The sequence below is a fragment of the Beta vulgaris genome, chromosome 9, assembly GCF_026745355.1.
Source record: "Beta vulgaris subsp. vulgaris cultivar EL10 chromosome 9, EL10.2, whole genome shotgun sequence".
NCBI lineage: Eukaryota > Viridiplantae > Streptophyta > Magnoliopsida > Caryophyllales > Amaranthaceae > Beta > Beta vulgaris.
This window is the reverse complement of record NC_079210.1, coordinates 12742281-12762808: the sequence shown is the minus strand read 5'-3', so window position 1 is coordinate 12762808 and position 20528 is coordinate 12742281. Positions and strand designations below refer to the sequence as shown.

At 41.5% G+C, this 20528-nt stretch overlaps 2 protein-coding genes and 1 non-coding gene across 3 annotated transcripts; 1 reads left to right on the top strand and 2 right to left on the bottom strand.

Annotated features, from left to right (window-relative positions):
• Nucleotides 1–569: 569 nt before the first annotated feature.
• Nucleotides 570–1802, bottom strand: LOC125493771 (uncharacterized). Its single transcript, XM_048637288.1, has one exon. It carries the CDS (start codon nucleotides 1800–1802, stop codon nucleotides 570–572), a length of 1233 nt encoding a protein of 410 aa, XP_048493245.1.
• Nucleotides 1803–15491: 13689 nt separating this feature from the next.
• Nucleotides 15492–16526, bottom strand: LOC130590154 (uncharacterized). Its single transcript, XM_057392161.1, has 3 exons — nucleotides 16103–16526; nucleotides 15778–16014; nucleotides 15492–15733 (listed from the first exon to the last, which is right to left on the bottom strand). Exons 1-3 carry the CDS (start codon nucleotides 16524–16526, stop codon nucleotides 15492–15494), a joined length of 903 nt encoding a protein of 300 aa, XP_057248144.1.
• A 672-nt stretch (nucleotides 16527–17198) lies between these two features.
• LOC125493953 (small nucleolar RNA R71) lies at nucleotides 17199–17305 on the top strand. Its single transcript, XR_007270276.2, has one exon. It is a non-coding gene; the product is annotated as a small nucleolar RNA R71 (small nucleolar RNA).
• Nucleotides 17306–20528: the final 3223 nt, after the last annotated feature.

The window sequence follows — 20528 nt, the reverse complement described above, 5'->3', positions numbered from 1 at the left end:
ATCATATTTTCAAGAAAAGGCCATTCTACAGAGTCATATGCCTTTTTAATATTCACCTTTATCACACATCTAGGTGAGATATGTGTTCTAGAATACCCTCTCAACAGCTCAGTTGCAAGAAGTATATTATCAGCAATATATCTTCCAGGGATAAAACCAGCTTGAGAAGGATTAATCACTTCTGATATCACATTGCCTAACCTGTTAGTGAGTACCTTGGCAATGATTTTGTACATCATAGTACAACAGACAATTGGCCTGTAATCTTTTGGATGCATAGCTTGATTCACTTTAGGGATTAAAGTGATGAGTGTGACATTAATAGGCTTGTATATCTCAGCAGCTTGAAAGAACTCCTGCACCCCCTGATAGATATCAGTATTAATCAAATGCCATATTTTCTTGAAAAACATTGCATTAAAGCCATCTACACCAGGAGCTTTATTATCACCTATATTAGCCAGAGCCTTATCAATTTCATGCACCCTGACTGGCTCAATCAGACTTCTGCTAGCTTCTAAACTCAGAGTATGGCCTTACCTCACCACAGGAAGATCAATAGCATCCAGTTACACAACCCTTTTTCCAAGTAGGTTCTGATAGAACTGCACAAGCTCATGATGAATCTCTTCAGCTTTAGTAGTGATTCCATGCTCAGTTTGCAGCATGTTAATATTATTTTGAGCTTTCCTTATCTTCACAGCAGTAAAAAAGAGTTTGGTGTTTCTTTCACCTTTAGCAATCCAGCTAATTCTGGATTTTTGTTGTAGGATACTAGTTTCAATGTTTGACCAGTACCTGAGGGTTTCAATATTCTCTTTTTCAATCTTCTGAATCTCAACATCATGCCTCAAAGAAGGATCTCTTTGCGCTTGATCCAGCTTAGCTCTACATTTTGCCATCTTAATATGAGCTTGAGCAAAATGTCTGGAGTGAAGAGTTTTAGTTTCATGTTTAACCCTTGTAAGATTATTCCAGATCTGCTTCAATTTACCACCCCTGCCATTCTGATGCCACACATCTTGGATGAGTGGGAGGAAGCCAGTTTTAGTGGCCATAAAATTCATGAATTTGAAAGGTCTACCTTTCTTATCTTCATGATGAGTACATCTGATCATTAGTGGTGTATGATCAGAAATACCTTCAGGCAGGTAATTGACAAGAATTTCAGGGTATTCTTGCAACATTTCATCATTCAAGAAAGCCTTGTCAATTCTACTCCAAATTCTGTTACTTCCTTCACCTTTGTTGCTCCATGAATAGAACAAGCCAGTATTAGGAGCCTCTATCAGATTGGCCTCCAGCAAAAATTGATTGAAATCAATTGTTTCAGCTTCATGTACTTCATTACCATTGCACCTATCTTCAGCTCTTAAAACTGCATTAAAGTCTCCAAATACAATCATAGGCCCCTGGCTACTGTTTCTAATCTGCAATAGTTGTTCCCATAGAGCTTTCCTATCTCTAATGGTATGCAGCCCATATACAACAACTAAATGAAAGCTTTTAGTTGCTCTTGTGATCTGAAGATGAATACATTGTTCATTAGTGCTTATTACAGTAACAGCTACTTCACCTGGTTTCCATCCAAAACAAATTCTCCCCCTTGGTGAATAGTCATAATTACTCACCAATTGCCAGTGAATCCCAAATTTCTTCTGAGTGTTAATGGATTTGTGATTCTTTACCCTTGTTTCAAATAGAGCATAGTACATTGGATTATGAATATGTAAGAAGTGTTTAACTTCTTTTATTTTAGCAGGGTCATTAAGCCCCCGCACATTCCATCCAAGAAGATTCATTATGAAAGATAGGGGTTTGGTCCCCTAGCACCCCCAGTCTTCACTGAGTCATTACCTCCATATGTTACAGCCCTTGCACTCTGAAAGTTTACCTGCTTCCCTTTAGATTTCCTTGTAACAACCTTCCAAAGTTCCTCTTCATCTACTGGTATAGGTGTTGTTACAGGGGTAACTTCTGAGATAGCCTCTACAACCAAAGCAGGATCACCAGTATTGCCAAGAGCAGCACTACTTAGATCTACTGCATTGGAAGGAGCTCCATCATCAGTGATGTTTGTTACTTCCTGAACCTCTGCCACAGCAGTTGTTTTGGTAACCTTTGGAACCCATTTTTGCACAGGTTTTACAAAGTAAAAGTTCCATTTCACCTCACAATTATGGCCTATTTTCTGACATTTATTACAAAATGCAGGTAGCCAATCATATTCCACTCGTTGAGCAAACTTCCTCCCACTAGGGTCTTCCACAATGATTTCCTTAGTTGCAGGCTTTGTTACATCAATTTCAATCAAGATTCTGGCAAAAGATACCCTAAGCATTTTTGTGGTGCATTCATCTGCATAGATAGGAACCCCTAGGACACTTCCTATTCTACTCAATGAATTGTCACTCCAGCAATTAAGAGGTAAATTTGGCAATTTCACCCAAATCGGCACAATTTTAAGAATTTCCTGCTTAAAATCAAAAAGAGGTGTCCAGCTCTTGACAATCATAGGTTTACCATAAAAGAGATGAGGTCCAGAATAAAGCACATTATCTCTTTCTTTCTTACTCATCTGTATCACAAAAAAACCCTCCTCATGCTTAAACAATGAAGATGGTGAACAAGTGACCCCCCATTGAGCTTTCACATAAGCATTCATAGCTGTAATAGTTGGATTTTGCCCAACGACATACATCACTAAAGCATTTTCCCATTGCTTATTCATTCGCTCTATTTCACGCTTATCAAGTTTGGCAGTTAAAGACCCATCAATAATGGAAGGAGCTACATAACTGAGACCCATACCTTTGCTAGACATCCGATTTTGTCCAGTGAATCCTTGCCATCGTTTTTGAGATTCATCAACATGATTCGAGTTCGATTTCTCAATCGCAGTAGACTCAGTTACTGTTCCATTGGTTTGTGCCTCCATTCCTACATTATTATCTTTAATCTCCTCTGAAATGGTCTTAGAAGAAGATCCCAGCTCCAGCGACTTCCCGCCCGGAGTAGCCGTCTTCTTCTTCCTCCCCATAACACTTCGACGGTGCACGATAGTGAACACCACTTATCGTACGCCTAGAAAGGGTTTAGAGAGGGTTATCTGAATTCAAGACTTGATCCTATGTATTTTATTTTGGCCTTTTCTCTACCAAATCGTACTTATCGAGTGATTTAACCCCAAATTTTCTTTGAACATGATTATATGATGTATAATGTAACTAGTATGTAGATTGTTAGGCGTTAAATTGTTGTTGGTTGCATTTCGGGAACGAAAAGGCCATTTCCGGCCTATTTTGGCCTATTTTGGCCTTTTCGCTCCCAGATCGTACTTATCGAGTGATTTAACCCCAAATTTTCTTTGAACATGATTATATGATGTATAATGTAACTAGTATGTAGATTGTTAGGTGTTAATTTGTTTGTTGGTTGCATTTCGGGAACGAAAAGGCCATTTACGGCCTATTTTGGCCTATTTTGGCCTTTTCGCTCCCAAATCGTACTTATCGAGTGATTTAACCCCAAATGTCTTTGAACATGATTATATGATGTATAATGTAACTAGTATGTAGATTGTTAGGCGTTAATTTGTTGTTGGTTGCATTTCGGGAACGAAAAGGCCTATTTTGGCCTATTTTGGCCTTTTCGCTCCCAAATCGTACTTATCGAGTGATTTAACCCCAAATTTTCTTTGAACGTGATTATATGATGTATAATGTAACTAGTATGTAGATTGTTAGGCGTTAATTTGTTGTTGGTTGCATTTCGGGAACGAAAAGGCCATTTCCGGCCTATTTCGGCCTATTTTGGCCTTTTCGCTCCCAAATCGTACTTATCGAGTGATTTAACCCAAATTTTCTTTGAACATGATTATATGATGTATAATGTAACTAGTATGTAGATTGTTAGGCGTTAATTTGTTGTTGGTTGCATTTCGGGAACGAAAAGGCCATTTCCGGCCTAATTTGCCCTATTTTGCCTTTTCGCTTCCCATGCCCACCCCCCATCCCCCACCCTGCTGCCCACCCCCCTCCCCCACCTGCTGCACCCCCTGCTGCCCCCTCCCCTACATGTTGCCCCCCTCCCCTCCCCCACCTGCTGCACCCCCTCCTCCCCTGCTGCCCCCCCACTGCTGCCCCTCTCCCCCTGCTGCACCCCCCTCCCCCACCTGCTGCACCCCGTGCTGCCCCCCTCCCCACCTGTTGCCCCCTGCTGCCCCCTCCCCACCTGTTGCCCCTGCTGCCCCCCCCCACCTGCTGCCCCCTCCCCCACCTACTGCACCCGCCCTCCCCGCCCGCTGCACCCGCCCCCCTGCTGCACCCCGCCTTCCCCTCTGCTGCACCCTCCCTCCCCCCACCTGCTGCACCCCTCTCCCCCCACCTGGTAAGATTCGCGTACAATTACGTTTAGAATCTTAACACTTTAGTTAAATATACTACGTAATATTTACTAATTTGTGAAATGCGTTCCTTGTAGAATCAATTCCATATTCCAAATGATGAAGCGAAGAAGGATTTGTTTCTATCCGCGGTTGCCCAGAGGTTCCGAGACTTCACGGCCAAGCTAGTGTCGGGGTGGATCATGAAGCGGAGAAAAGTCGGGGGAACAAAGAAGAAGAAGATCTACGACGGGGGAGCAACACCTTCTTCTGAGGCTTCACAGGACACATCATTTGAGGTGCCCTCCAAGCTTCCATATCAGATATGGAGGCATATCACAACTGAGGAGTGGCATGCATTTGTTGCACAAAAAACAACCCAAAAGTTGTTGTAAGAATTTTTTACTAGCTAAGATTTAATACTTTTAGATCCAATATTATTGTATAACATCATATCTAACCTTTATTTATATTTGTGTGTTTCAGGCATCTCGTGAGAAAAATAGCGCGAATGCAAAAGCTAGGAAGCACTATCACCATTTGGGTGCTCAGTCGTATGGTCAGGCGAGAGAATCGTGGATGTACAACCATTACCCACGATTGCGTCGACCACGACATCGGGCACTAGCTCTACGACGACAGTTGCACAGCGGCAACCAGATAGAGCGCTCGATTGGTGGTGTTCCATGCATGGGGTTGATGCAAAGGGACAGAGAGTCATACCTGATCCCGCAACAAAACAGATAGCTAATGCCATTGTAAGTACATATTATAAGTTTTTGATAAGGTTTACATAATAATATAACTTGTGCGCTCACGAGTATTTCTCTCTTATCCTTATGCTGATTGGCTTGAAGGAAAAGGAGGTAACTCGTGAGTTCACTCCTAGAGGACAAGTTGATGCCTTACACGAGACTCTAGGACAGGACCAATATGGACGTGTGAGGGGCGTAGGAGGTGTCCGCCTCGGGGTCAGAAAGGTGTATGGTGATCAATGCACCTTTACGTCAAGATCCAGTGCCTCTAGTGTCAATTCATCACCTTCCATAGATGTGGAGGCTATGAAAGCCCAGCTTCGGGAGGAGCTCAGAGCGGAGATGACTCAGAATTTCAACGCCATTTTGGCGCAGATGGGCTTACCGACTTTTGGTGCTTTCACACAGGGCAATGTTCCTACGCAGCCTGTTCCTACGCAGCCTCATCCATATTCGGAGTTGACGGTAATAATTTAATATCACAACTATTGTTCTTAAATATGTTGTTTCATAGACTAACTATGAATAGAGTTTTTTTTAAAGGAAGAGACACCATGTGAGCTACTAAATCAAGGAGATGGTCATGGTAGTTTCATTATCGTGGCTTATGGATCTGTACAGCCCCCTAGGGACCGGGTACGATTGCACAACCAGCCAGTCGCTGATATTCACTATGTGGTCAGCGTTTCAGATATTGTGCCCGGTTTCGAAGCATTTCCTCTTCCGCTGCCGAATGCAGGAGTTGGTGTACAGTTATTGTTTGGTGCCCTTGGCAGTTATATTCTATGGCCGCGTGCATTGGTGCGGTTATCAGATCAGGTACAATGATTAACATAAGTTATATACATAGTTTTCTTTTATAGTTCCTATATATGATTGTCATTAATATCTTTTAATTTAACTAATTACTAGGGTTCAGGGAAGGCCGACAGGAAGGGAAAAAAGGTAGCTTCACCTCAGGGAGGCCGACGTGCCCAAGTGGAGAAAGTAAATGTTTCTACGGCAAAGTCTCCACTCATTACGGATATGGAGGTGGTGCAAGGCCTTACTCAACCATGCTTCTGGCTACATGAGTGCGTTAGCGATGCAGACGATGAAGCAATGATTGAGATTAAGTTGTCGGACCACCAATTCCACTACATTGAGGAAACATCGACCTTCATTTCTAAGGTTGATATTAAAGAATTCTTACTGGAGGAAGAGTTGAATGTTTTCATGATACAAACATTCACGAGGTAATACTTTATTAGTATATTTAAATTAATAAATATACATATATTCCTTAATTAAGTAGTATTCAATCCAACTAATAATAACTTCCATAATAAGTAAGTTTTATTTTTATCAATATGAATTCTCAGGCTATTATACAATGATTTGAGGCAATCTAGTCAGCCAATGTTTGGTTGGTTATGTCCAAGCTTTGTACGAGATAACAGTTGCGTACAAAACGAAAAGGAGGTGAAAGCATATCTCAAGGATTCTTTGAACGCATGTTCTCATAGTGGATATAAGATCATTCTTCTTCCTTACATTGAATCGTATGCTTCTTAAACTCACTTTTTAATTAATTAAATTGACCTATTAGTTGTTCTACGATAAGAATAACATTTTTATTCTTGTAGGAACCATTGGACACTGATTGCAATATGTTTGTCACGTAACAAAGTCTACCACTTTGATTCTTTGCGTAAAGGAACAATACGGTCCTTACTAGTCAAATCATTGTTAAATAGGTAGCCTAATCGAAACTATATGCACACTTAGCTTATTAAATATTAAATGTACATCTAATCTTATATTAATCTATTGATGTATTGTGATGAAGAAACTTACTGCATCTGGACTTCTGGTAGGCGTGTCGCGCACCTATCAAAAGTAATTACCTAACTAACTTCCTAACTATGTATCAGAGCAAGTCAGGGTCGAATCCACAGGGACAAACGTATCAAACACTAGATATCTTGACTCAATTTAACTAAACGAGTGACAAACAATGATGAAAAGGGTGTTGACTAAGTCTAACACTAAACTACGATAATTACTAAGAACACACAAGATATAATCAATTAATTAAAACATCTAGAATTAAGCATCACCACTAGCATGACCAATACATGAATAATTTCCATCCCAAAATGATATAATCAAGAATTCAAGAGGAGTAACGCACCCTACAATTACCAAAGATCTCTCCCGAGTACCAATGGCTACTCTAAGCAAGCAATCAAACCTATTCCCATAGAATCATGCAAGAAAGAGGCATTAAGCATAGCATCACAATTAAATTCCTAGCAATCCCATCTAACTATTCCCATAGAAGATATTCATACCATTGATTGGATCAACAAAACCATCTAGATTCAATTCCCATTGAAAATAAGATATACGGAGTCAAATCAAAATCACCTATCCCTAGTATGATAATGAGCATAAGAACAATCCAATCAAACAGGAACAATTGATCATATAAACTTGGGATTAATGGAAGAATTCATATATTAAATCATTGCTAGGGTTTTACTTAACCCTAGATTAATGGACTACTCACACATAATTGAAATAGCAAAACAAATAATGAACAAATTAAAAGACATGATAATAATGAAAGGAAAGAAGAGATTAAGAAAACTTAGTCTTTACTTGAAGGAATCAAAGCGTAGTAATCAATGTTCAACAAAGGAATAAACTCAAAAGGTCTCTAAAAAGTTATCAAATGTATTCTCTAGTAAAAAGGCGTAGTTTTTAACTCTAATAAAATAGTATTTATATGTCTCGCAAATCCGGCGCAACACGCGCTCAAAACAGCCAAAAGATCGTCCCGCCCGACCGGTCGGGCGGATTTCGCCCGGTCGGGCGGTCGTCAGGTCTGATGCTTCTTCATCGCGCCTGGCCAGGCGCCTTTCAGCACAATAATCCTTCGCTTCGCCCGACCGCCCGGGCGGATTTCGCCCGGTCGGACCCGCATGTAAAGTTCGCCTGGCATCTTAAATCTCCTGAAATGTGGCTAAGTAGCATTCGCCCGACCGCCGGGCGGATGTCGCCCGGTCGGGCGCGGGAGCAAATTTTCTTGGAACTTCAGCGTTCGATTTCTGACTAAGTAAGACTCGCCCGACCAGCCGGGGCAGATGTCGCCCGGTCGGCCGGTTACCAGGTTTTGGCTCAATGTGAGATTTTTGCACGTCCCGACTTCTTGTCTCATGTAGGATATCAAAGATTAGGAAATGCACCAAAATATGCTTGTTCCATACTAATCAGCCTGAAAACACGAAGCACTACAAGACACACATTAGTACTAAAAAGGGCTGTGAAGAGCGCAATTAATACCAATAATCCATGGGAAATGGGGGTAAAATTCTATATAAAATAGACATATCAAACTCCCCCAAGCTAGACTTTTGCTTGCCCCTAAGCAAAACCTGTCTGAAAATCAACAGTTCAAAGCATCAATAGTAGTTTCACCCCATCATAAAATTCTTGAAATGACAATAGATCGAATCCAAACACACCACAAGTCATAATCGGTAAGGTTCGACAAAAACAAATGCCAATCAGGGATAAGAATCAAGAGAGGCCACTAAATATGCGCTGCAAATCAATGAGAAGGATCTCACAAGGGGACTCACCACTCATTTGTAAAGCACTCTCCAAGCAGTTAAAATGACTGCTTCTTTCCATCCCCAGTACCCGTCCCTACTCTCACACTCGTGTGTTTGGAAGGTGATATATGGCGCTCAATTGCTCCACTTCACCAAGTTAGTCCATAGGCTTGTATCATCTCTCCACATCAGGTAGTTATACATGCAAACAAATCATATGACTCAATTAAGGTTGTAATGGGGCTTAAGGTGGTAGGTGTGGCAAATATTTGGGAATGTGGTGCTTAAGGTAGTGAAGTATTACTACAACTTTTGAACGAAACATCCCACACATCAAATAAATTGCAACACAACTATGACCCATTTTTCTTTCATCTCACTCCTTTATCTTTCATATTACCCAAGTAATGACTTCCAATATGACATAATTCAAATGTTTTTCTTTTTTTTTTTTTTTTTTTTTTTCAATTTGATTTTTATAATTGCTCTTGGAAACCTTACTTGTCTTGTTTTTTAGGAGTTCTCTACTTTAGCTACTAGCTAATGAGGATAGAGAAGAATTTCTTTTGCACATGTAATCAATCATATTTGTTCTCTTTCTTGCAATCTTTTCATTCATACCAACAACCAATTTCATAATCCACAAGTTAATCAACCAAAAATTCCTAAATACTTCACTACCAATGGTAAAGAGACGTATTTTTGGAAAAATGAGGAGCTCATAATGTAGTTGTCAAAAGAAACAGGCTCAGCTCAGAGTGGTTAACTAGGGGAAATGAATGCAGGGAAGGTTATTTGGTCTTTTGGTGCAAATTCCTACGTGAGTCATAATCATTTTTGTTTAGACATTGTATAACTAATGCATCAATGGAGAGAAAACACAAGTTCTAGCATCCCTCATGAAGTGGGCATACACACAAGAAAAGCATGACGTTAAGGCACAGAAGCTCACAGTTAAGCCTAAACATGCTTGCAGGACATATAGAGTGCCACAATCTTGATTCTTATCATAGATCTAAGTACAGTTATGCCATGCCTTGGTGATCAATCATTGTTTCGTGTCCATCAACAATCCAAAGTCAAAACAGCATTATGATAGCATGGGGCACAGGGAAACAACTATTCAACCTTGACTTTGATTTCTCTCTTTTTTTTTTTTTTTTTTCAGCAGGCTTCACACATCATACATGGTGAAGACAAAACAAACCAAAAGAAAAAGAAAGAAAGAGAAAGAAAAGAAAAACACACAAAACACACCAAACACACAAAGAAAACTATGCTAAACTGAACTACAAAAGCTGTAAACTACCTAAGAAGTGATAGAAGATACCATATGTGCAGTGAAGATCCTCCCCCAAGCTGAACTTGGCAATGTCCGCATTGCAACAAGGAGAAGGCAAGGAACACGGCCCTCAGTCGGCCATAGAATCGGAATCAGAATCATAGCAGCAGGATCCTGAGTACCGGTGCCTGCGCCACTCCCTCCAGCTCCACCATAGGCGGGGTTCCAGGTGTACCAACTGGGTGGGGACCCGCCTGTGCGATCGTACCAAGCCTGCAATAATCATACATAGGGAACATAGCAAGGCGCTGGTCATCGTAGATGGTGTCTACGCGGCGCTCTAGGCGCTCTAGAGCTTGAGTGTTGGCAGTCATATTCAGTTCCATACGCTGCAACACACTCATCATCCCCTCAAAGTCAGCAGTAGGGGGAGGGGTTGGGTAGAGGAGGAGGGCATGAAGGAAGAGGAGGGCATGAAGGGGGCGGCCTCTCGCCTACGGTAGACGTGTGGAGGCTCAGGTACGGGACCAGTCTCAGGTGGGTGGGCCGCATCTCCAACAGGAAGGAGATAGGTAGGTAGAGCGGCATTCCCTGTGTGGTCATCCTCTATAAGCGGCTGGGCTAAGGTGGGTCTGGAAGAAGTATAGACTGGTTAGCGGCAATCATCCACCTATAATTCCGACCACTAGGGACAATGTACGGCGCATAAGAAGTGGTCAAGGTCAAGGTAAGAAGGCCCCGGAACAGCATTGGCCCGAATCTCAACATGGCCGAAATGACAGCGATGTGGGTGACTAGTCCCCAATGACAATAGGTACGGAGGAACGGACACTGCCGTCCTCCTCAAAAGTGGGGTAAGTCGTAGAAATCTTATGCAGATGATGCATAAATGCATACGCAAGATCAAACTGCATAGGCATGGTGACGGGCCACAGATAAGTGCCAAGAGCACTTAGTTCCTCAGTCCTAGAGGTGTTGGGTTCCCACCTCCCAAAATAGTACTCCCCAAGAATTTTAACAGGAATCGAATGCTAGGATGATGGACCGACTTATCTGTAAATGCTGACAGTTGGGTGGTCTAACACCAGTGAGGGCTTCCCAAAGTTGGCCTAGCAGAAATGTTTCTGGTTTCTTCCTTTCCCCCCTAACGGTCATACCAAATAGTTGTGCAAATTGGCGAAGGGTCAGTCTCCTATCCACATTGGAAAGGCGAAAATACAGGACATGGTCATTTTGGGCGTGTTTTCGAATATCTAAGGAACTTAGAAATTCTAGGGTGAGGTCCGCATATGTGCCGTGGTACATGGTGAGGAATTGTTCTATGCCCATTCCAACAAATAATGTGCGGGTAATTTCAGCAATACCCAAAACATGCAAGAGGTCACTATGAACAAATCGGGTGGGGGCAATCATACGATGCTTAAGTTTTGAAAACGTACTTTTTGAGCCTCATCCTTAAAAATTACATGAGGAAAGTCAGGATCTACCTCAATTGCAGTAGGTTGAGAGCCACGTGTACCTCGTCGACCCGCCATTAGAGATGATGAAAAACCTGCAAAAACAGAGCAATGGTGGAGAAATTGAGAATTTCACAAAAATTTGAAGGAAATCATCTCATAATGCACCATAAAGTTTAAAAACGCAATTTCAAGGTTAATCTAGCAAAAATCACCATAAAAATCAAACCTTTACTCAAGAAAAACCCAAAGAGGAGGAGTGAGAAGAAGGAGGAAGAGGAGAGAGAGTGAGGGGGAAAAATTTGTAAGTAAGATGGGGAATTTGGTGAGGATGAGTGAAAGATTAGAAATTTGAAGAAATTTGAGAGTGTGGATGGTGAGGAAAGAGAATTGGGGTTAGGGTTTTGAGAGGAGAGAGAAGATGAGAGGAAGAAGATGAAGTGAGATGAGGGTTTGAAAGAGAGTGAAAGAAAAGAAACAAATCGTGGGTTTTTTTACTCGAGAACTGCGTCTCGCCCGACCGGGCGGATTTCGCCCGACCGCCCGGGCGGAAATTATTCCTTAGTTTTTTTTCGTGTTTTATGAATTTCTCTCTTGGATCTGTGCTTGCGCGCCCGACCGGGCGGATTTCGCCCGACCGCCCGGGCGGAATTTCTTCCTTAGTCAATTTTCACGTTTTTTGAATGGCCCAGCTTAAGTTTGCTTGCGCGCCCGCCCGGGCAGAATTCGCCCGACCACCCGGGCGGTGCCCAGTGCACATATTCTTTTCCGCTTTAGTCCGTTTTTTCTCATGTTCCTGCAGTAGAGTTCCACACTTATGCAAATTTTTCACTCCAAAATCACTCCAAAAAAAATAAAATAAGAGAAAAATAAAATAAAATCAAATCAAATCAAAAAAGAAAAAGAATGAAAAAGTAGGAAATTGGGTTGCCTCCCAATAAGCGCTAGTTTTTAAGGTCATTAGCTCGACCTCCTCTAGTATCACTCAGGTGAAGGGATGGAGAGTATGATGTCAACTTGCTCAGCAATGGGATCTCCAGCTCGGTAATGCTTCAATCGGTGGCCATTGACTTTGAAAGTGTCACCTTGCCGGTTCCAAAGCTCCACTGAACCATAAGGAAAAACCTTGCAAACCTTGAATGGACCGGACCACCGCGAACGAAGTTTACCAGGAAATAGCTTCAGACGAGAATTAAAAAGAAGAACCAAATCCCCTTCCTTGAACTCTCGGCGCACAATTCCCTTGTCATGCCATCTCTTAGTCTTCTCCTTGTACAATCTAGAACTCTCATAAGCATCCAGACGAAGCTCATCAAGCTCAGCAAGTTGAAGGAGTCTCTTCTCGCCCACCGTGTGAGAGTCGAAATTGAGGCTCTTAATAGCCCAAAATGCACGATGCTCTAACTCAACAGGGAGATGACATGCTTTCCCATAAACAAGACGATAGGGAGTGGTACCTATGGGGTCTTGAATGCTGTCCTGTAAGCCCATAATGCATCATCAAGTTTAGCAGCCCAATCTTTTCGTGTTCGTGCAACCGTCTTCTCTAGGATAGTTTTGATCTCACGGTTGGAAACCTCCACTTGTCCACTAGTTTGGGGTGATAGAAAGTCCCACTCTTGATGCACCCCATACTTCTTAAGCATAGCTTCAAATTTTTCTCCAGAAAAGCTTACCTCCATCACTAATCAAAACCCGTGGAATGCCAAACGAGGAAAAATAGTTTTCTTGAAAAATCTACTAACCACACGAGCATCATTAGTTGGAGAAGCAAGAGCCTCCACCCATTTGGAGACATAGTCCACAGCAACCAGAATATACTTGTTCCCATAAGAAGAAGGGAACGGACCCATGAAGTCTACACCCCACACATCAAATATCTCCACTTCAAGAATAGCGTTAAGAGGCATCTCATTCCGACGGGAAAGATTTCCCGTTCTTTGACAGCGATCACAAGAATGCACATAATGATGAACATCCTTGAACAAAGTAGGCCAATAAAAACCACATTGAAGAATTTTCGCTGCAGTTTTATTAGTACTAGCATGGCCTCCACAAGGTAAATCATGACAATGAGATATAATAGAGGATACCTCATTTCCAGGAATACACCTTCTAATCACCCCATCTGCGCAAGACTTGTAAAGGAAGGGCTCATCCCAAAAATACCTCCTCACATCCTTAAAGAATTTCTTCTTTTGTTGAGATGAATATCCATGAGGAATAGTGTCACTAGCCAAATAGTTGGCTATATCAGCATACCATGGGATCTCTGCAGTGGCTAAAGCTAGAAGCTGCTCATCAGGAAAAGTATCATCAATTGGTAGAGCCTCATCACCCTAGCATCCATAACAATTCGAGAAAGGTGATCTGCAACAACATTCTCAACACCCTTCTTGTCTCGAATCTCCAAGTCAAACTCTTGTAACAACAAAATCCACCGAATCAAACGGGGCTTAGCATCCTTCTTGCTCATCAAATATTTAAGAGCCGCATGATCAGTGTGAATTATCACCTTCGACCCCACCAGATAGGACCGAAATTTCTCCATCGCATACACCATGCTAACAGTTCCTTCTCAGTTGTGGCATAGTTCATCTGGGCCGGAGTAAGAGTCTTGCTTGTATAGTAGATGGCATGCAGTTTACCATCCTCCCTCTGACCCAATACTGCTCCCACTGCGTAGTCACTAGCATCGCACATAATCTCGAAAGGGAGATTCCAGTCAGGCGATTGAATTATAGGAGCAGAAATAAGAGCCGCTTTTAACCTGTGAAAAGCCTCAGTACAAGCATCAGTAAACACAAAAGGGACATCTTTGCCTAAAAGCTCAGTTAGAGGTCGAGCAATTTTGGAAAAATCTTTTATGAAGCGGCGGTAGAATCCCGCATGACCAAGAAAGCTCCTTACTCCTTTGACAGAGTTAGGAGGTGGTAAACGCTCAATGACCTCTATTTTTCTTTGTCGACTTCAATGCCCCGATGAGAAACAATATGACCGGAACGACTCCTTGTTGCACCATAAAATGACATTTTTCCCAGTTGAGAATCAAATTAACTTCTTTGCATCTATGGAGCACCTTTTGTAAATTAGCAAGACAAACGTCAAAAGATGTTCCATAGACGGAGAAGTCATCCATAAATACTTCCATAGAGTTCTCAATAAGACTGGAAAAAATTGCCATCATGCAACGCTGAAAAGTGGCAGGAGCATTCACAGTCCAAATGGCATCCTTCGATATGCAAAGGTGCCATAAGGACATGTGAAGTAGTCTTTTCCTGGTCACTTGGATGAATAGGAATTTGGAAAAAACCAGAGTATCCATCCAACCAACAGAAAAAGGAATGTTTTGCCAGTCTTTCTAACATCTGATCAATGAAGGGGAGGGGAAAATGATCCTTGCGGGTGGCCTTATTCAATCGTCTATAATCAATACACATGCGCCACCCTGTCACAGTCTAGTGGGAACTTGCTCACCCTTATCATTCTTGACAACGGTCATACCTCCTTTCTTAGGGACTACTTGAACAGGGCTAACCCACTTACTATCTGAGATAGGGTAGATTATACCTGCATCAAGCAATTTAAGAACCTCTTTCTTGACTACTTCCATCATATTTGGATTAAGTCTTCGTTGAGATTCTATAGAGAAGCATGTTCGTCCTCAAGAATGATTTTGTGCATGCAAAATGAGGGATTAATACCCTTGATATCATCAATGGTGTACCCAATGACATTCTTATATTTCCTTAAAATAACGAGCAATTTTTCAATTTGAATGTCATCAAGCTCAGCATTAACAATAAAGGGTATGTATCATTGGGACCCATGAACACATATTTCAAAGTAGAGGGGGAGGTTTCAGTTCTACCTTAGGAGGCGTAGTACTCTCCTTAGTGTCCTCAGAATGCAGCAATTCCTGGAGAGGCTCTTCAGATTCTTCAGTGGCTCGTGTCTCCTCTAGAAGTCTCTTGTATTCCTTAGTCTCCCAATCTTCCTCATCAGCACTACCCATCAAGACCGTTTGTAGCGAATCATCCAGTTGCAGATTGAAAGCCTCGCTTCTATCACCTCATCAAGAGCATCCACTCTATAAACAGTTTCTCCCATAGAAGGAGAAGTCATGGAGTTTGTGAGTGTGTACTCCATCTTTTCATCACCTACTTCAAAAGTGATTTTACCCTTCTTCATGTCAATAATGGCTCCAGCAGTGGCCAAAAAGGTCTTCCAAGAATTATGGGAACTTGTGCATCTTCCTTCATCTCCATGACGACAAAATCACAAGGAATAAAGAATTTACCCACTCGAAGAGGAACATCTTCAAGTATACCAAGTGGAAACTTCACTGTCCTGTCAGCTAGTTGTAGAGAGATGCGTGTGGGTTTTAGTTCGCCCATGTTGAGTTGCTTGCAGATAGATAACGGCATGAGACTAACACTAGCCCCAAGATCACACAGAGCATTCTTGATAGCAATATCTCCAAGCTTGACCGGAATAGAATAGCTGCCCGGATCTCCTAGCTTTTCTGGAAGCGTTTCTGCAAAATAGCACTACACTCAGCAGTTAGTGAAACAGTGACATTTTCTTCAATTTTTCGTTTGTTAGAGAGCATGTCTTTCAAAAACTTAGCGTAAGAAGGCATCTCAGATATGGCATCCAAGAAGGTATGTTGATGTGTAGCTTCTTCAGGATGTCAAGGAACTTCCCATATTTCTTTTCAAGTTTTGCCTGTGCCAATCTTTGAGGGAACGGAACAGGTGGCTTGTATGGTTTAATAGGAATGACAGTGGGTTCCTCCTTCTCAGACTTATTAGCTTCATCTTCCAAACCCGTCTTCTCTTGAACTTCTTCACTCAACTCTATAACCTCTTTTGCAGTGTTGTTTTGCTCAGTTACCCTCCTTGTAGGCTCTTGCAATTCTTTACCGCTCCTCAATGAAATGGCATTGATATGCCCCTTAGGATTTGGTTCAGTTTGCCCAGGAAGTTGGCCTGAAGGTTTAGAGAGGTGGCTTATTTGTTGGGCTAGTTGGGTCATCTGACTCTCCATCAATTTATTATGAGCAGTGATTTGTTGGAGAGAGTTGTTGAAAATTCATTCTGCTTGGCTTGGTATTCAACTTGCTTAGCCTGAGAGGAAGCTAAATTCTCCATGATAGTCTCAAGGTTGGGTCGAGAGGATGATGATGAAGGGTTGAATGGTGGTCTTTGTTGGAAACCAGGTGGCTGGGATAGTTGGTGTGTGGAGGTTGAGGTTGGTTATTTTTGTAGGAGAAATTTGGGTGATGCTTCCAACCTGGGTTAAATGTGTTTGAGTATGGGTTGTTTTGTGGCCTTGTATTTGTGTTAAGGAGGGCATTGACATGCTCAGTTCCCGCTCCCATATTATTTATTGACACTCAGTGAAGGATGACCTTGCACTTCACAAATCTCACAAATAGGCGCTACTGGTCCGCTACTCAACTGATCAACTTTGCTGCCAAAACTTGCACAGTGTTAGTTAAAGTAGCAATAGCATCAACCTCATACTTACCTCCCTTTTTAGGGGCTCCACGAGATATACTCCAGTCATTCAGGTAATTGTTGGCAGCCATATCATCCAACAATGTCTTCGCGTTCTGGAGTTTTTGCCATGAAAGTACCGCCAGATGCGGCATCAATAGAACTTCGAACTTCATGCTTCAGACCATTGTAGAATGTCTGAATCAGCAACCACTCAGGAATGCCGTGGTGTGGACACTGCCTTTGCAAAGCCTTGTATCTCTGCCATGCTTCGTAGAGAGACTCCAATTCATGTTGTTGAAAGCCAGATATCTCGTTTCTGAACTTGGAAGTTCTCATAGGAGGGAAGAATTGTAAAGAAAGCCTTCTTCAGTTCTGGCCATGTGGCAATCTTCCTCACTTCTTCTTCCTTAAACCATTCCTTTGCTTCGTCCCTGAGAGAAAAAGGAAAAGCACAATACCGAATTAAATCGTCAGAAACATTAGTTAATTTCAAAGTATTGCATTTTTCTAAAAAATTAGCCAAATGATCAGTAGGGCTCTCTTTGGGTGTTCCCGCATAGGAATCTTGTGAGATAAACTGGATGAATTGTGGCTTGAGCTCAAAATGATTGGCAGCGGTTGTCGGTCTGTTTAGGTGGTGGTGGTCTCATCGGGCATAGCATATTCCCGTAGAGACTTTGGTGGTGCTTCGTCTCCCATTGTTGGTTCTTGTTGTTGTTGTCTTCTTCGACCTCCTAATCTCCTTGCTGTAGCTTCGATCTCGCGATCAAGAGTAATCAGATCTTGTGGACCCTTGCTACGAGTACGCATGCAACAAAAAGACTGAAAGAAAAGAGATCAAACAGCAAATAGAGTGACAATGATCGAACAAAGATAGTTTAGCCAAATAAATCAAAGATAAACTAATCTAATACCGTTAGTCCCCGGCAACGGCGCCAAAATTTGGTAGGCGTGTCGCGCACCTATCAAAAGTAATTACCTAACTAACTTCCTAACTATGTAGCAGAGCAAGTCAGGGTCGAATCCACAGGGACAAACGTATCAAACACTAGATATCTTGACTCAATTTAACTAAACGAGTGACAAACATGATGAAAAGGGTGTTGACTAAGTCTAACACTAAACTACGATAATTACTAAGAACACACAAGATATAATCAATTAATTAAAACATCTAGAATTAAGCATCACCACTAGCATGACCAATACATGAATAATTTCCATCCCAAATGATATAATCAAGAATTCAAGAGGAGTAACGCACCCTATAATTACCAAAGATATCTCCCGAGTACCAATGGCTACTCTAAGCAAGCAATCAAACCTATTCCCATATAATCATGCAAGAAAGAGGCATTAAGCATAGCATCACAATTAAATTCCTAGCAATCCATCTAACTATTCCCATAGAAGATATTCATACCATTGATTGGATCAACAAAACCATCTAGATTCAATTCCCATTGAAAATAAGATATACGGAGTCAAATCAAAATCACCTATCCCTAGTATGATAATGAGCATAAGAACAATCCAATCAAACAGAACAATTGATCATATAAACTTGGGATTAATGGAAGAATTCATATATTAAATCATTGCTAGGGTTTTACTTAACCCTAGATTAATGGACTACTCACACATAATTGAAATAGCAAAACAAATAATGAACAAATTAAAAATACATGATAATAATGAAAGGAAAGAAGAGATTAAGAAAACTTAGTCTTTACTTGAAGGAATCAAAGCGTAGTAATCAATGTTCAACAAAGGAATAAACTCAAAAGCTCTCTAAAAAGTTATAAAATGTATTATCTAGTAAAAAGACGTAGTTTTTAACTCTAATAAAATAGTATTTATATGTCTCGCAGATCCGGCGCAACACGCGCTCAAAACAGCCAAAAGATCGTCCCGCCCGCCCGGTCGGGCGGTCGTCAGGTCTGATGCTTCTTCGTCGCGCCTGGCCGGGCGCCTTTCAGCACAATAATCCTTCGCTTCGCCCGACCGCCCGGGCGGATTTCGCCCGGTCGGACCCGCATGTAAAGTTCGCCTGGCATCTTAAATCTCCTGAAATGTGGCTAAGTAGCATTCGCCCGACCGCCCGGGCGGATGTCGCCCGGTCGGGCGCGGGAGCAAATTTTCTTGGAACCTCAGCGTTCGATTTCTGACTAAGTAAGACTCGCCCGACCAGCCGGGGCAGATGTCGCCCGGTCGGGCGGTTACCAGGTTTTTGGCTCAATGTGAGATTTTTGCACGTCCCGACTTCTTGTCTCATGTAGCGATATCAAAGATTAGGAAATGCACTAAAATATGCTTGTTCCTATAATAATCAGCCTGAAAACACGAATGCACTACAAGACACACATTAGTACTAAAAAGGGCTCCGAAGAGCGCAATTAATACCAATAATCCATGGGAAATGGGGGTAAAATTCTATATAAAATAGACATATCAACTTCAACAACCAAAACCTCCTGTTTGGTATTTAGTCGAGGTAACATGAGTAATTTTTTGCATCCTTTTATAGAAACACATAATACACATCTAACATGTGATTTATTGCATCTTTGGTGAATTTTAGTGTCCGGTACAAGAAGGTGGACTTGCGTGTGGGTATTACGTCATGAGGTTCATGCTCGATATCGTCAACTATTGCAAAGATGTTGGTGATCATCGAAAGGTATGTAACTTTTAGGTTTCCAATTGTTGTTTGTTGCATTTCCGACCTATTTTGGCCTTTTCGCTCCCAAAATGTAGTTATGAAGTGATTTAACCTCAAATTCTCTTTGAACATGATTATATGAGGCATAATATAACTAGTATGTAGATTCTTAGGCTTGCATATGTTGTTGGTTGCATTTCGGGAACGAAAAGGCCATTTCCAGCCTATTTTGGCCTATTTTGGCCTTTTCGCTCCCAAATGTACTTATGAAGTGATTTAACCCCAAATTCTGTTTGAACATGATTATATGAGGCATAATATAACTAGTATGTAGATGCTCAGGCTTGCATTTGTTGTGGGCTGCATTTCGGGAACGAAAAGGCCATTTCCGGCCTATTTTGGCCTTTTCGCTCCCAAAATGTACTTATTAAGTCATTTAACCCCAAATTTTCTTTGAACATGATTATATGAGATATATTATAACTAGTGTGTAGACTTTTAGGCCTTGCATTTGATTTTGATTGAATTTCGGGAAGGTATAAGTCATTTTTAGAAGTACTAACTACGGTAAAATGATGAATTCTTATATATGTGTTTATTCCTTGGTTGTTTTGCAAGGTTTATGCGAATTCCACACCACGTTTGAGGAACTTCACCAAATAAGAAATTGATGAAGTTCGGGATAAGTTGGCGTCGCACATTACCGATGATTGCATAGGATGAGATTTTACTCGAATGTACTAGTTTCTATCAATCCTATGTACACTTTTAACATTATTAAATATATTTGAAGTTAATTATTACCTTTCTCCACTTGTCATATATTATCGTATTGCAATTTGCAATTTTTTTTTGTCCAAGGGAGGTTTTGGGTGGGGGTGGGGT

Coding starts and splice junctions, on each gene's coding strand:
- LOC125493771 (XM_048637288.1), bottom strand. CDS start 1,802: ATGAATCTTCTTGGATGGAATGTGCGGGGGCTTAATGACCCTGCTAAA.
- LOC130590154 (XM_057392161.1), bottom strand. CDS start 16,526: ATGGAGAGTCAGATGACCCAACTAGCCCAACAAATAAGCCACCTCTCT. Junction 16,015..16,102: donor GAGATGCCTTCTTACGCTAA/GTTTTTGAAAGA, acceptor GCTATTTTGCAG/AAACGCTTCCAGAAAAGCTA. Junction 15,734..15,777: donor AGATGTTCCTCTTCGAGTGG/GTAAATTCTTTA, acceptor ATGGAGATGAAG/GAAGATGCACAAGTTCCCAT.